This window comes from Pristiophorus japonicus, chromosome 6 (genome assembly GCF_044704955.1).
Source record: "Pristiophorus japonicus isolate sPriJap1 chromosome 6, sPriJap1.hap1, whole genome shotgun sequence".
NCBI lineage: Eukaryota > Metazoa > Chordata > Chondrichthyes > Pristiophoridae > Pristiophorus > Pristiophorus japonicus.
This window is the reverse complement of record NC_091982.1, coordinates 228,086,285-228,101,933: the sequence shown is the minus strand read 5'-3', so window position 1 is coordinate 228,101,933 and position 15,649 is coordinate 228,086,285. Positions and strand designations below refer to the sequence as shown.

General features: G+C 42.9%; 1 protein-coding gene across 2 annotated transcripts in view; it reads left to right on the top strand.

The window, feature by feature from the left end:
• plod2 (procollagen-lysine, 2-oxoglutarate 5-dioxygenase 2) overlaps nucleotides 1–13,733 on the top strand; it is a 181,640-nt gene extending 167,907 nt beyond the window's left edge. For both annotated transcript variants that reach the window (XM_070883673.1, XM_070883672.1), the window contains 3 exons: nucleotides 1,547–1,693; nucleotides 7,486–7,611; nucleotides 12,084–13,733. In XM_070883673.1, coding sequence (XP_070739774.1) covers nucleotides 1,547–1,693; nucleotides 7,486–7,611; nucleotides 12,084–12,239 — 429 coding nt within the window. In that variant the 3' untranslated portion in view covers nucleotides 12,240–13,733. The remainder of the gene's footprint in view (nucleotides 1–1,546; nucleotides 1,694–7,485; nucleotides 7,612–12,083) is intronic.
• Nucleotides 13,734–15,649: the final 1,916 nt, after the last annotated feature.

Here is a 15,649-nt window from a genome sequence, read left to right as displayed (position 1 = left end):
CCTTTACAGTACAGTCACTAATTCATGGAGCTCTGGATATAGTTTTCAAGTTTGAGCTTTAGGTAACAAGTATTACACACTTCCGCGGTCAGTTCTCGCACAACTGGTTGCAACAACAACTTGTATTTATATAGCGCCTTTAACATAGTAAAACGACCCAAGTTGCTTCACAGGAGTGTTTAAGACAAAGCAAATAAATTTGACACCGAGCCACATAAGAAGAAATTACGGCAGATGACCAAAAGCTTGGTCAAAGAGGTAGGTTTTAAGGAGCATCTTAAAGGAGGAAAGAGAGGTGGAGAGGTTTAGGGAGGGAGTTCCAGAGCTTGGGGCCCAGGCAGCTGAAAGCATGGCCACCAATGGTTGAGCGATTATAATCAGGGATTACAACAGAGTCAGAGCCCCAGTCTCAGTACAGTGCAGCTGTGTAACATTTTGATTTCCCTTCGAATGAGATGCCCTAATTATTGCTCTAATGATGTGAGCCAGTGCACACCAGGAACAGTGCTGCAACCGTCCAAATCTATTTCACATGGCGCCCAAAACGATGGTGGACATTTTCATCTCTTCAAGGATGAAGACTCAAACCGAGCTATCAGAGGTGAAGGGTCAGAGATGAATCCATAATTGCACCAGCCAGTCCTGCTGCCTCGGTGCAGATCTTGAGGCTTTGCTGCAGAAACCCAATGTAGTTTTTTCTGTTCGTGATGATGGGAAAGCTCTCTGTATTGTCTTGTTTCTGTTCTGTGAACTGAAACGACTGCAGCCTTTTGGATTTTTTTTCACTTACATTTGTTGAGGTGAAAGGGCATGTCACCAAGTTTTACATCAAGCTGTGCCAATCACAAATCCAGGTGCTTTTACAATGTGGTCCCATCACCCCTGTGCTCGCTGAACTGCACTGGCTCCCGGTCCACAAATGTCTCGATTTTAAAATCATCATCCTTGTGTTCGTATCCCTCCATGGTCTCACCCCTCCCTATCTCTCTGTAACCTCCTCCAGCCCCACAATTCTCTTCCCCCCCCCCCCTGCCCCCCCCACAAGATCTCTGCACTCCTCCAATTCCAGCCTCTTGCGCACTCCCAACTTTAATCATTCCACCATTGGTGGTCGTGCCTTCAGCTGCCTCGGCCTAAGCTCTCCAATTCCCTCCCTAAACCTCTCTGCTCTACCTTTTTCTCCTCCTTTAAGCCACTCGTTAAAATCTACCTCTTTGACCAAGCTTTTGGTCATCTGCCCTTCAATCTCCTTATGTGGCTCGGTATCAAATGGTCTTTGATGATGCTCCTGTGATGCACCTTGGGACATTTACCACGTTAAAGGTACCATATAAATACAAGTCGATGGTCAAAAGACAAAGCACGGTTTTAGAAATAACATTAATATGGTCACAGACACTGAGGATTTATTTTTTGGTCTGACTTTAGTCGCTGATCTTCCTGCAGGGATTCGGAGACGGTGGCATGTTTGTTTCTATGTCTGTGTTTTTCTTTTAACTTTTCTGAAGCTGAAAGATCTCAACCCACTGGCTCCATTGTGTTTTAGGATAAGCGCCTGGTTGGTGGATATGAAAATGTTCCTACTGACGACATTCACATGAGCCAGGTTGGACTGGACCACGTGTGGCTGCACTTTATTCGGGAGTACATTGCACCAGTGGCACTAAAGCTATTCTCTGGTTACCACACCAAGGTATGGCTCGACCTTCACATGTTTAATGTTGACCAAGAAAGTGTAAAATTGCTGTGTGCCAACTCCTAGATGTTGCTCATCAGTTGAAATAAAACCGAATGGAAGTGTGACAACCACAGTCTTGCTGCAGTGGAATGAACTGACCGCATCGTCCATTAGACCGAAACATTCTCTTATATTTGTACTTTATTCAGATGTTCGAGGAAGTGATTTCTTATCAGTAATATTTACACCAACTTATTACCATTCAGTCAGCGCTATCCCAGGTGTTACTTCACACTTGGCGGGTATGGTATGATAGTCTACCTGTTATGTCACACTTGGCTGGTAAGGTATTGTCATCCAGGTGTTAAGTCCAGGGGTATTCAACATTTAGGAAGGATAGACACAAAGGAAAAGGAGGCGGGGTGGCATTGCTGGTTAAAGAGGAAATTAATGCAATAGTAAGGAAGGACATTAGCTTGGATGATGTGGAATCGGTATGGGTGGAGCTGCGGAATACCAAGGGGCAGAAAATGCTAGTGGGAGTTGTGTACAGACCACCAAACAGTAGTAGTAAGGTTAGGGACAGCATCAAACAAGAAATAACGGATGCGTGCAATAAAGGTACAGCAGTTATCATGGGTGACTTTAATCTACATATTGATTGGGCTAACCAAACTGGTAGCAATGCGGTGGAGGAGGATTTCATGGAGTGTATTCGGGATGGTTTTCTAGACCAATATGTCGAGGAACCAACCAGGGAGCTGGCCATCCTAGACTGGGTGATGTGTAATGAGAAAGGACTAATTAGCAATCTTGTGCGAGACCCTTGGGGAAGAGTGACCATATCATGGTAGAATTCTTTATTAGGATGGAGAGTGACACAGTTAATTCAGAAACTAGGGTCCTGAACTTAAGGAAGGGTAACTTCAATGGTTTGAGGCATGAATTGGCTAGAGTAGACTGACAAATGATACTTAAAGGGTTGACGGTGGATAGGCAATGGCAAACATTTAAAGATTACATGGATGAACTTCAGCAATTGTACATCCCTGTCTGGAGTAAAAACAAAACAGGGAAGGTAGCTCAACTGTGGCTAACCAGGGAAATTAAGGATAGTGTTAAATCCAAGGAAGAGACATATAAATTGGCATGAAAAAGCAGCAAACCTGAGGACTGGGAGAAATTTAGAATTCAGTAGAGAAAGACAAAGGGTTTAATTAAGAGGGGGAAAATAGAATACGAGAAGAAGCTTGCAGGGAACATAAAAACTGACTGCAAAAGCTTCTATAGATTTGTGAAGAGAAAAAGATTAGTGAAGACAAACTTAGGTCCCTTGCAGTCGAATTCAGGTGAATTTATAATGGGGAACAAAGAAATGGCAGACCAATTGAACAAATACTTTGGTTCTGCCTTCATGAAGGAAGACACAAATAACCTTCCGAAAGTACTAGGGAACCGAGGGTCGAGTGAGAAGGTGGCAGTGTGAGCTGCGAGGAGGATGCTGTGAGGCTGCAGAGCGACTTGGATAGGTTAGGTGAGTGGGCAAATGCATGGCAGATGAAGTATAATGTGGATAAATGTGAGGTTATCCACTTTGGTGGTAAAAACAGAGAGACAGACTATTATCTGAATGGTGACAGATTAGGAAAAGGGGAGGTGCAAAGAGACCTGGGTGTCATGGTACATCAGTCATTGAAGGTTGGCATGCAGGTGCAGCAGGTGGTTAAGAAAGCAAATGGCATGTTGGCCTTCATAGCAAGGGGATTTGAGTACAGGGGCAGGGAGGTGTTGCTACAGTTGTACAGGGCATTGGTGAGGCCACACCTGGAGTATTGTGTACAGTTTTGGTCTCCTAACCTGAGGAAGGACATGCTTGCTATTGAGGGAGTGCAGCGAAGGTTCACCAGACTGATTCCCGGGATGGCGGGACTGACCTATCAAGAAAGACTGGATCAACTGGGCTTGTATTCACTGGAGTTCAGAAGAATGAGAGGGGACCTCATAGAAACATTTAAAATTCTGACAGGGTTAGACAGGTTAGATGCAGGAAGAATGTTCCCAATGTTGGGGAAGTCCAGAACCAGAGGTCACAGTCTTAAGGATAAGGGGTAAGCCATTTAGGACCGAGATGCGGAGGAACTTCTTCACCCAGAGAGTGGTGAACCTGTGGAATTCTCTACCACAGAAAGTTGTTGAGGCCAATTCACTAAATATATTCAAAAAGGAGTGAGATGAGGTCCTTACTGCTAGGGGGATCAAGGGGTATGGCGAGAAAGCAGGAATGGGGTACTGAAGTTGAATGTTCAGCCATGAACTCATTGAATGGCGGTGCAGGCTAGAAGGGCCGAATGGCCTACTCCTGCACCTATTTTCTATGTTTCTGTCTTTCTATGTTAACTGAAGGATATCCTTTTTAGGCGGGAAATTATGTTAGGGAAATTGATGGGATTGAAAGCCGATAAATCCCCGGGGCCTGATATTCTGCATCCCAGAGTACTTAAGGAAGTGGCCCTAGAAATAGTGGATGCATTGGTGATCATTTTCCAACAGTTTATCGACTCGGGATCAGTTCCTCTGGACTGGAGAGTAGCTAATGTAACACCACTTTTTAAAACGGGAGGGAGAGAGAAAGCGGGTAATTATAGACCAGTTAGCCTGACATCAGTGGTGGGGAAAATGTTGGAATCAATTATTAAGAATGAAATAGCAGTGCATTTGGAAAGCAGTGACAGGATCGGTCCAAGTCAGCATGAATTTATGAAGGGGAAATCATGCTTGACAAACCTTCTGGAATTTTTTGAGGATGTAACTAGTAGAGTGGACAAGGGAGACCAGTGGATGTGTTGTATTTGGACTTTCAGAAGGCTCATAGAAACATGCAAGATTCTGACGGGATGGGACAGGTTCGATGCAGGAAGAATGTTCCCAATGTTGGGGAAGTCCAGAACCAGAGGTCACAGTCTTAAGGATAAGGGGTAAGCCATTTAGGACTGAGATGCGGAGGAACTTCTTCACCCAGAGAGTGGTGAACCTGTGGAATTCTCTACCACAGAAAGTTGTTGAGGCCAATTCACTAAATATATTCAAAAAGGAGTGAGATGAGGTCCTTACTACTAGGGGGATCAAGGGGTATGGCGAGAAAGCAGGAATGGGGTACTGAAGTTGAATGTTCAGCCATGAACTCATTGAATGGCGGTGCAGGCTAGAAGGGCCGAATGGCCTACTCCTGCACCTATTTTCTATGTTTCTATGTTAACTGAAGGATATCCTTATTAGGCGGGAAATTATGTTAGGGAAATTGATGGGATTGAAAGCCGATAAATCCCCGGGGCCTGATATTCTGCATCCCAGAGTACTTAAGGAAGTGGCCCTAGAAATAGTGGATGCATTGGTGATCATTTTCCAACAGTTTATCGACTCGGGATCAGTTCCTCTGGACTGGAGAGTAGCTAATGTAACACCACTTTTTAAAACGGGAGGGAGAGAGAAAGCGGGTAATTATAGACCAGTTAGCCTGACATCAGTGGTGGGGAAAATGTTGGAATCAATTATTAAGAATGAAATAGCAGTGCATTTGGAAAGCAGTGACAGGATCGGTCCAAGTCAGCATGAATTTATGAAGGGGAAATCATGCTTGACAAACCTTCTGGAATTTTTTGAGGATGTAACTAGTAGAGTGGACAAGGGAGAACCAGTGGATGTGTTGTATTTGGACTTTCAGAAGGCTCATAGAAACATGCAAGATTCTGACGGGATGGGACAGGTTCGATGCGGGTAGATTGTTCCAATGTTGGGGAAGTCCAGAACCAGGGGACACAGTCTTAAGGATAAGGGGTAGGCCATTTAGGACTGAGATGAGGAGAAACTTCTTCACTCAGAGTTGTTAACTTGTGGAATTCCCTTCCGCAGAGTTGTTGATGCTAGTTCATTGGATATATTCAAGGGGGGTTCGATATGGCCCTTGCGGCTAAAGGGGTCAAGGGGTATGGAGAGAAAGCAGGAAAGGGGTACTGAGAGAATGATCAGCCATGATCTTATCGAATGGTGGTGCAGGCTCGAAGGGCCGAATGCCCCACTCCTGCACCTATTTTCTATGTTTCTGAGTCACATCTGGCGTGTATTACTGCTCATTCACAAATTCCAACATAGATTAACTCACTGGAATGTGGAATCCAGAATAACTGATCAAATCCACATAAATGTAATTGTTTATAGTGATCAATGGCATTTGATTGTTTACCAGGTGATCCCATTGCTGAAGACTCTCTTACAGCTTTGTTAATCTGCAGAAGTTGGTATATCAGTGGATCCTGACCATCGTGTAATGACTGCACCGCTGAGCAATGCTGTCACCAGTTGATAATGGTCAGCTGCTCAGCTTGTCCCCCCCAGATTCTCTTTCCTGTTGGGCTTCCCATTGGGCTGCTAAGAATGATTGTACTTCTGATTTTGGTGCTTTTAATTTGCCCATTTTAAACCCCGTCACACTTGTGTGGAGCACTGCATAGATTCACTGGCCATTAGCCAGGTGAACAGGGTGTCGAAGAGGAGAGGTCGAGGAGTTGATTCATCTGATGCTGACTCTGCATGTGAACACTGAGCAAGCCTACTGCAGGGATCGCCTGTACTGATCACTCCGTTATTGTAATCCTTTGGGCTACTGATCACAGCGAAATCCAGTGCAAATGTTTTACGTCACAGGAATGGACCCAGTTCGATTTGGTAATGCTCCAAATTCTGAATTGCCGTTGTGTAGTGTACTACAGAAGGATCATAAATTACCCTCTTGATCCAACCATAAACTAGTCCAGCACACAAGAAGGTTCCTGATGGAGGACAGTAAGTATGACGGTTGTATCTAGCGCTGTAGCCATTGTTCTTTTGGAAGGGGTAACGTACGATGGGAGCTGCAGGCACACAAAGCGAGAACAAGCACGGGGAAATATTAAGCATGGGGACATATTCCCCAAGGGCAGTGCTGAGTACCACAATGTCGATCTGTGCCTTGCTCACGTCACTTTTTCTGGAATGCTGCAACAAGTTACATCATGGAGTGCTGGGCAAAAGTCAGCATTTGTGATTTCCCCATTCGGTGAGCTCTTCATTTCAATCATAACAATGGGCAGTTGCTGAGTCGATGACAGGCAATTCTCAAGCTGCAGGAGGAATCTGAAACACAGAAGCCAGAAATGGCTTGAATAACATTTTTCACGAGTTGCAATGTTTGGAAGTACAGGTATTTTACTAATGTGACTTGCCTACAACTAATTCTTTATCACTGGAACTTACTAAAATATTTCCACATGTCTGTTACTATGGCTCCCAATGAAATTAATTGCTGACTAAAGGATTGTCAGTCGAATTGTAATATTGACTCTGCCCACTTCCTGTGTTTTAGGCAGGAGGGGGGGAAGCACGTAACACAATCAATTTCAAAATGTCCATGCCATTGCCCTTCACAGATTCATAGGAGACAAGCTAGTAGCAACCTCGAAATGACGTACAAAGCTGGACTTTCCCAGTTGATATTTTAATGTCCGTGCTAATCCATTTTTTAATTACAAATAATGTTTAAATAGTGCTCATCAGAAAATCTAGTCCACATTGTTGATGTTTAACTCACAACTTGCGGGTTTTGATAGCTTTTCAAATGTATTTTCATATTTTTAACAAGCTAGAGGGTTAAAAAATCTATTCTGTTTGGACACAACTAAAGGATGTTGGAAAGCCAGTTGAGTACAGCAACATCACAAAAATGGTTAAGCAGCTTCATAGCTTTCAATGTTGTTGGTTTATTTTCTATCCAGGGTGTTGCCATGCTGAACTTCATTGTAAAGTATACACCAGAGAGACAGGCTTTTCTGAAGCCTCATCATGATTCCTCGACATTCACTATCAACATCGCCTTAAATAATAAAGGAATAGATTTTCAGGTGGGTTAGATATGCCACTTTTATTATTTTGTTTTGTCAGTAAGGTCAGCCGGTGTCTTCTCACTTGAACCTTACTTTTAAATACATTTTGGTTTCTACTTTAATTTGGACTATTGTCTAGTTAGGAAAAATCAGAGTTGGAATTGGATTAAACTTTTAAATGCACTCTTTAATACAGTGTTCCTATTTGAAAGAAATCTGGGAATGATGTTAGATTTACCAGCCTAGACTTTCCTCTTCCTCTCTCACCACCCCCATCCCCCAATTATTTATTTTTTCCCCAGCAGTTCTGGGGCAGATAGTTGAGGAAAAGTCCTGTGGAATGTGCTCCCAAATCCCTGCCACTGTGCGCCCTGCTCCTAATTTCCCAGGGACCATTCTCTTCAGGATAGAATCCACTCGCTGTCGTGTGAATGATGGACACGGGTTGCCTGTATGTCCCAATCCTCCTGCATTCGATGGGAGGGAGAAGTGGGAGAACAAAGTTACTGTCCCCCAGCCAAGACCCGTCCGTGCTCAGAGTTGAGACCCACCACGTCGAGACCTGGGCATCATGGTACATCAGTCATTGAAGGTAGGCATGCCAGGTACAGCAGGAGGTGAAGAAAGCAAATGACATGCTGGCCTTCATAGCGAGGGGATTTGAGTATAGGAGCAGGGAGGTCTTGCTGCAGGGCCTTGGTGAGGCCACACCTTGAATATTCTGTTCAGTTTTGGTCTCCTAATCTGAGGAAGGATATTCTTGCTATTGAGGGAGTGCAGCGAAGGTTCACCAGACTGATTCTTGGGATGGCAGGACTGACATATGAAGAAAGACTGGATCGGCTAGGCTTATACTCACTGGAATTTAGAAGAATGAGAGGGGATCTCATAGAAACATATAAAATTCTGATGGGACTGGACAGGCTAAATGCAGGAAGAATGTTCCCGATGTTGAGGAAGTCCAGAACCAGGGGACACAGTCTAAGGATATAGGACTGAGATGAGGAGAAACTTTTTCACCCAGAGAGTGGTGAACCTGTGGAATTCTCTGCCACAGAAAGTTGTTGAGGCCAGTTCGTTGGACATATTCAAAAGGAAGTTAGATGTGGCCCTTACGGCTAAAGGGATCAAGGGGTATGAAGAGAAAGCAGGAATTGGGGTACAGAGGGAATGATCAGCCATGATCATATTGAATGCTGGTGCAGGCACGAAGGGCCGAATGGCCTGCTCCTGCACCTATTTTTTATGTTTCTATGAAACCGCCGTCTACAAGGTGAGACTTCCCAATAGAGGCTGGGAATCCTTCCTTTTGTATGCTAATGACCCCAAAGCCTGGCTGGGGACAAGGACACATCTCCATGAAAGGCAAACTTCACACCCTTTCCCCACCCCCACCACCTTAAGAGGTATCCCAATCAATGGGGAGGTGTGAGGCAGAAAGCTTAGACCACCACGCTGAGTTATTGTGGAGCAGCAAACAATGCTAAATGTTGCTGAATCAGTAGAGCACAAGTCCTCCTCCAGTGTTCTGGTCAGGTTGCAATTTGAATCGTGCTTTCGGTTTTCGTCACGATAAAAAAATGTTAAACTCTAGAAATGGTGCAGAGAAGAGTCTGATCTGGGGGATAGATATAAACTGATGAAAGGCAAGTTGAAGACTAATGTTTAAACTACTACTCATGCAAAGAGTCATTGATACCTTGAACGGCCTTTAAGGTAGAATAGTCAAGTCGAAAGCTCTGGATCCATTTCAGAAGACAAGAGATGATGTGGAGGGGGACCTGTGGTTATCCATGGAAAGATAAGCTAGATGGGCCAAACCTCTCTACATTGGTGATTATCTTTGTAGATGTGGATTAACTAGTATTTTTGCAATCTCTGTGCTTCTTAGATGCTGTAATTACTAAAGTTATGTAAGAAGCTGTGTGATGGTGTGCTAATACTTACAGGTCACTTTGGAGCCTCTAAGTCATGACTCAAAATGTATTTGTTGCGTTACACGTGTATAGCCAATTGCAGATGCGTTGGTCTCTCTATCTGCTATACGCTGTAGTGTAAAACCACTCAAGGTTCCAGGAACTCCCAAGCATTTGTTTACTTCGTCTCCATTTTAAAGATGGAACCTACCATGCTTACAGAATCCAGCCTTGATTTTCCAATCATATTTTAAGGCTGGCATTAACCTGTTTAAAAAGACTTCTGGGTCCTAATGGGAAATGTAAAAGAAGAAAAGTACATGTGAATGTCATTCTCCTGAAGTATAATTCTAAACCCAATGGTTAAGTGAACAGTGAAGGTGCCTATAAACGGATTCTGTTGTAACAACACCTTATACTTATGGCTTTTCACCAGGTGGGGGTGATGGACACTGAGCAGAGGTTGAGGGAAGTGACTAATGTGTGCTTGAAGATGAAGATCTCGAGGGTGGAAAGAAATTTTAGCAAACCCTGATAGCTAGAACTGGTGTCAAATTCCCGATTGTGGGATGTCGGGATTAGCATTTACCACTTGGGTTGGTTAATCTAACAGTGACATTTACTGCATCTTTTGGAGTGGTTCATGGGCTGGACTTTCCAGTCCACTGGATAGAGAAGGAACAGCCTAGAATGAGTGTGGAGGTAAGAAGGGAGGGGGAAGAAGATGGCAGCCAATACTTTGCAATTCAGACATTCTCCGGCTAATCGTCAACTAAATTCAAATGTTTTTAAAGAGTTCACATAACACCATAGGTAGCAGAAATATATAAATCTTGGCTGTAAGTCAAAACGTGATCGTGTTTATTATGTCAATACATTATCATGGCTGTAATAACCCAAATGTCTTCATGTAGTCATATTTCATTGTAAGGTAATTTGTTCCTGCATGGTTACAAAGATTATACATATATATATATATATGTCGTTTGGTTCTATTTCTCCCCCACACCCTCCATGTTCCCCACAGCTCACATTAAAATCAACGAGCTGAACCCACTAATGAAATATCCTTCGTTATTGTAAAATCTGGTTACAATCAATTGGGCTTGCCTCATTTCACATCATCATTTGAGATTGATTTTCGCTCCATTATAACAATGCTCACTCCTATCGTAAATCTCCCACTTGCAGACGGCACCTGGCACTAGTTGAATTTCCATGTATAATTGTGCTTTCTTTGATATTGCTTAATATAATTAATATAAGTTTCAGTTCTGCCTTAGATATTCTGTCCGGTACAATGGCACTGGTCACAATCATCTGAGCCTCTTACATTCAGGTGTGTCTATACAGCCCAATATCTAATTATACAGCGTAACTGTGGTGCAATAATAGGACCCCCCGTGTGATGTGAACTGGATATTGTGTCTTTCAGACGTGTGCTTTTCTCCAATCTTTTCAAAGGTGAATTTAATAACTGAGTGAGGCGAGAGGGTCCGAGATACAAATTGTTAGCTGCGTTATTTCACATAGAGTGATTGAACATAAGGAGAAAATTCCACTCATCAGTCTCTCTTCTCTCCTCAGAAAAATAGGGAGAGAAAAAAAAGACCACATTACCTGACGTAATTGTTATTGGCATGCCTTTCTTACTGGTTAACTTCTAACTACAAAACCTGTACTTTTAGCTCCTAGCTCCTGGGCCTAAGACTGTTTTTGGCAGTCCTTTGTTCAAAACTCAATTGCCCTAAACATGAGTATTTTCTTTACTGCTGATCCCCCCCAGGAAATGAGAGGGATGATGTCGCTTGAAGTCTTCACCTGTGTGCATTTCAATCAATGCACTGTCCCCTCTTCCAGGAGTATGTTCTTCATAGACCAATAGCCTAATGTGCCCCGTCATCCTGATTAATGGGCCTTCTCCAGATGGAGTGGGAATTGGGTCATTTTAACCTAATCCGCCCGGTGGCAAACTGATTGGATTGAGCATCCATTTTTCTTTCCTTTTGGAAAGGGAATGTTAGGTTAGAATTACCCCCATTCTGCCTGGTTTTCTCTTGACCACATAAAATGGCGCTGAAGTAGCAGAGGAAAAGATCGCATGTAACAAATATTGTGCAATGACAGAGATTTGCAATAAATAAATAAATTGTTAATTACTGCACCATTTTACAGACGACTGCATTTGGAAGCAAATGGCGGAAGAGCCTCTTTGTTCATGTATACAACTCTGGTAGATTGCCAGAGACAGCAGTGAGAATTTCCTGAAGAACCTCTTTGCTTAAATAGAGGACAAAGCTGTTCCTCATAAAAAGGTTATTCCCGCATTAAACATTTATTTCTAAGACCGCTGGATATAAAGCTACATGTCATGCATGTAACAAATGGTCACATTTCGTTACAAATGTTAAACAGTCTTCGAGAAAGACAAAAACATAGTGCCTGGTTCTTCTGACCATCTGTCTGTACGACACTTTACATAGACTCCAGTAATGGTCTGATTTCAATATCTGGCAGTAGAGTGAATTTCAGCTGTTTAAAAATATGGAAAAATAAATCCTGTTCTCATTCTAGGGTGGAGGCTGCAAATTCCATCGCTATAACTGTGCCATCAAGTCCCCGAGGAAAGGATGGAGCTTCATACATCCAGGAAGACTAACTCATCTCCACGAAGGGCTCCCAACTACAAATGGAACAAGATACATTGCAGTGTCTTTTGTTGACCCATAGATCTCGAATGTTCATGCCCCTAATGAACACACACAATGCCCATGCCCCTAATGAACACACACAATGCCCATGCCCCTAATGAACACACACAATGCCCATGTCCCTAATGAACTCTCACAATGCCCATGCCCCTAATGAACTCACACAATGCCCAAGCCCCTAATGAACACACACAATGTCCATGCCCCTAATGAACACACACAATGTCCATGCCCCTAATGAACACACACAATGTCCATGCCACTAATGAACACACACAATGAACGTGCCCCTAATGAACACACACAATGTCCATGCCCCTAATGAACACACACAATGTCCATGCCACTAATGAACACACACAATGTCCGTGCCCCTAATGAACACACACAATGTCCATGCTCCTAATGAACACACACAATGTCCATGTCCCTAATGAACTCTCTCAATGCCCAAGCCGCTAATGAACTCTCACAATATGACTAGAGGCTTCTCTTTGAAACTCCCGACCTTTGGTTCAAGACATAAATTTTAAAACAGGTTTTTAAAACGAATGCTTGAATTTCCAGGTGATGATCCAGATTTTAGTTTTTCTTTTTAAATCTCAAATTTCCATTAAACTTGAATAATTATTTGTGTTTAAGGCAAGTGAGAAGAGGTACTTGGCAGAAATGTTTCGTCATGTTGGTTATGAACTGCCTCTTCCTGTTCAATCATCATCGGTTGAAAGGCTCCTCCAAGTGCTCAATGGGCCAGTGTTGTATTAGATTCTTATGTTAAGATAACACAAGGGACAGAGCTGCTGAAAAGTGCACCGTCTGTTAACAGACTGGATTTTATACTTTGCATGCTAGTTTATTTACACTTAGAGAGGACTAGTTTGATAAGAAAACGATGCTCACTCTGTTGATGTGGAGAACAGACCGACTAAGTGCAATTCAGCAGCAATTGGTAAGCCTCGCATCACCGTGGTCAGAGGGACATGCCGACTTAAATTAAATATCGCACTGCATAGGACATCGTAAGTGGAGAAGACAGCTCACAATGAATGTGCAGGCACAGAAGAAACAAGTACCTTACAGTTAAACTGATTCCCCCACCCCTCATTTTAGTTCCTCTAAGTGACCTTCTCATGTGACAACCTGCCTTGTTTTTTTGAAGGAAAGAATTTGCACAGCGAGCTCAGTATCACCAAACTAGAAAGCTGCGTTTAAAGGCTGGTTACAGTGCTACCTATATTGTACAAAAGATTTTTATTCATTCTTGGTCTTTTACCTGTACATACACAAAACAAATTGTACTGTTTGAAGAAATAAATATCTGCAAATGTCATTTTCTGTCATAGTGTTAGACCAGTGATAAGTAATCAGAACAAATCTGCTCCGTGGAGTTCCAACATGCACAGTAGCAGCCACAGTACAGTGTACTGTGTGCAACCTGCCCGTGGAGGGCAAAGTTAACTTATTCTGCCAAGTGTTTTTAAGTTTAAATAAAAACAATGTTTTAAAAATGAAATCTTGCTGCGTTGGTTGATGAATTGAAACTATTCAAGCAGCTAGTGGTTCTGTATCAGTAATTGCCAAATATAATGAAAGCTGCATAAAGTATACAAAACTAGTGACTAGTTAAGAACAGGTTGAAGATTTAGCATGTTATCAGTTATTCGTGTCGGCCGTGGCTCAGTGGGCAGCACTCTCGCCTCTGAGTCAGTAGGTTGTGGGTTCAAGTCCAACTCCAGAAACTTGAGTAAAAAAAAATCTAGGTTGACACTCCAGTGCAGTGTTGAGGGAGTGCTGCACTGTCGGAGGTGCTGTCTTTCGGATGAGCTGTTAAACTGAGGCCCCGTCTGCACGCTCAGTTGGATGTAAAAGATCCCATGGCACTATTTTGAAGAAGAGCAGTGTCCTGGCCAATATTTATCCCTCAATCAACATCACTAAAATGGATTACCTGGTCATTATCACATTGCTGTGTGTGTGAGCTCGCTGTGCGTTAATTGGCTGCCACGTTTCCCACATTACAACAGTGACTACACTCCAAAAGTACTTCATTGGCTGTTAAGCACTTTGAGACATCATCTGGTCGTAAAAGGCGCTATACAAATCCAAGTCTTGTATGTTTAATTCAGGAGTCTATAGTGTCTTTGAAGCTTCACATTAGGATCCCAACCGGTCTGATTGATTTAATTTAATAGAGGCTACATTGGAGACTTGGCGGATTTGCAAACTGTTCTTTAACTTTTGGGATTGGGGTTTCAATCTAGCCGCGATTGAAGCGATTATTGTTTGCCATAATCAGCCTGTTACAAAAACCTCGAGAGAAGTCCACTTGAGCAAGCACAACTCAGTAAATGTTGAGCATCAGTCTAAATCACAAAACAAGCCCTAATTTCCATGTAATTGCTGACTATAAGTTCACGTGGACAGCTGGGGTAAAAATGGAAATGTCATACTTGCAGAGAATCGAAGCACGCTTTGAAGACTGGGATATAGGCAGCTGTTGAAGTCAAGGGAAAGGTGTTTAACAGGCGGCCAATCTGATAGCATCCATTTTTCGCCCCCACCGAATTCCACCCATTTTCTTTTTCACGGAGAGATGCCATTCCGCCTTTTGATGAGCATATAACTGCCTTCCCCCCCCCCCCCCCCCCCCCGCCCCACAATTTAAAAAAAATCAGATCGAGACAATAAATATTCGTAGATCTCCCATCTTAAACTACAAGCCAGAAAAATACGGAGGGCCAGTACGCGTATGGATCAATTTGTGCATTGGCACCAGAATCTATCTGTATACATGCTGCTTGCACACTGAAAGAAGAATTTCATTTGAAGATTAAACTTTGTTAACATTTGTTGATGGGACTCCGTCCAAACTGGAATTGATCTTTATAAATACAGGGCATTGTCCCAACTTATATAAGACCTGTGTGTCCACATGATTTGATCGTGTCTACATGCATCAGGCCAGGTATTTCTGAAAGAAGCCCTTCAGACCAGTGAAAGAATCTTTGTTCACAGTCTGCTGTGTGCATTCAGTAAGATTGGCAACACAACTGGCACAGACAGTTTACTCTTCGAATACTGTGGCCGGCTTTCAGATTCATGGCAAAGTAATTTCAATTTAAACTTCAGATTCTGTGAAAATCACCTGAAAGGTAGGAGTTTGATAAAATGGAGTAAAAGATTAAAGGTCACATCTTGTTAGCGTGGCAGTTTGGTTTTCTCTCTACGTGCAAGTGCATCACCAAGATGTTATTCTGATGTTTGCACATAACGGGACTAGAAATTCCTGGGTTCTGCCAATGTATGCCACTGTTATCTGGAAGCACTGGGAAAACTTGGGATGTGAGCTAATACTGTTCGTGCTGTGCTCCATTTTTATCGTTTGTAAAATTTTGATTGGGAATGGGTGCTTCTTGCATCTCCCCGCAA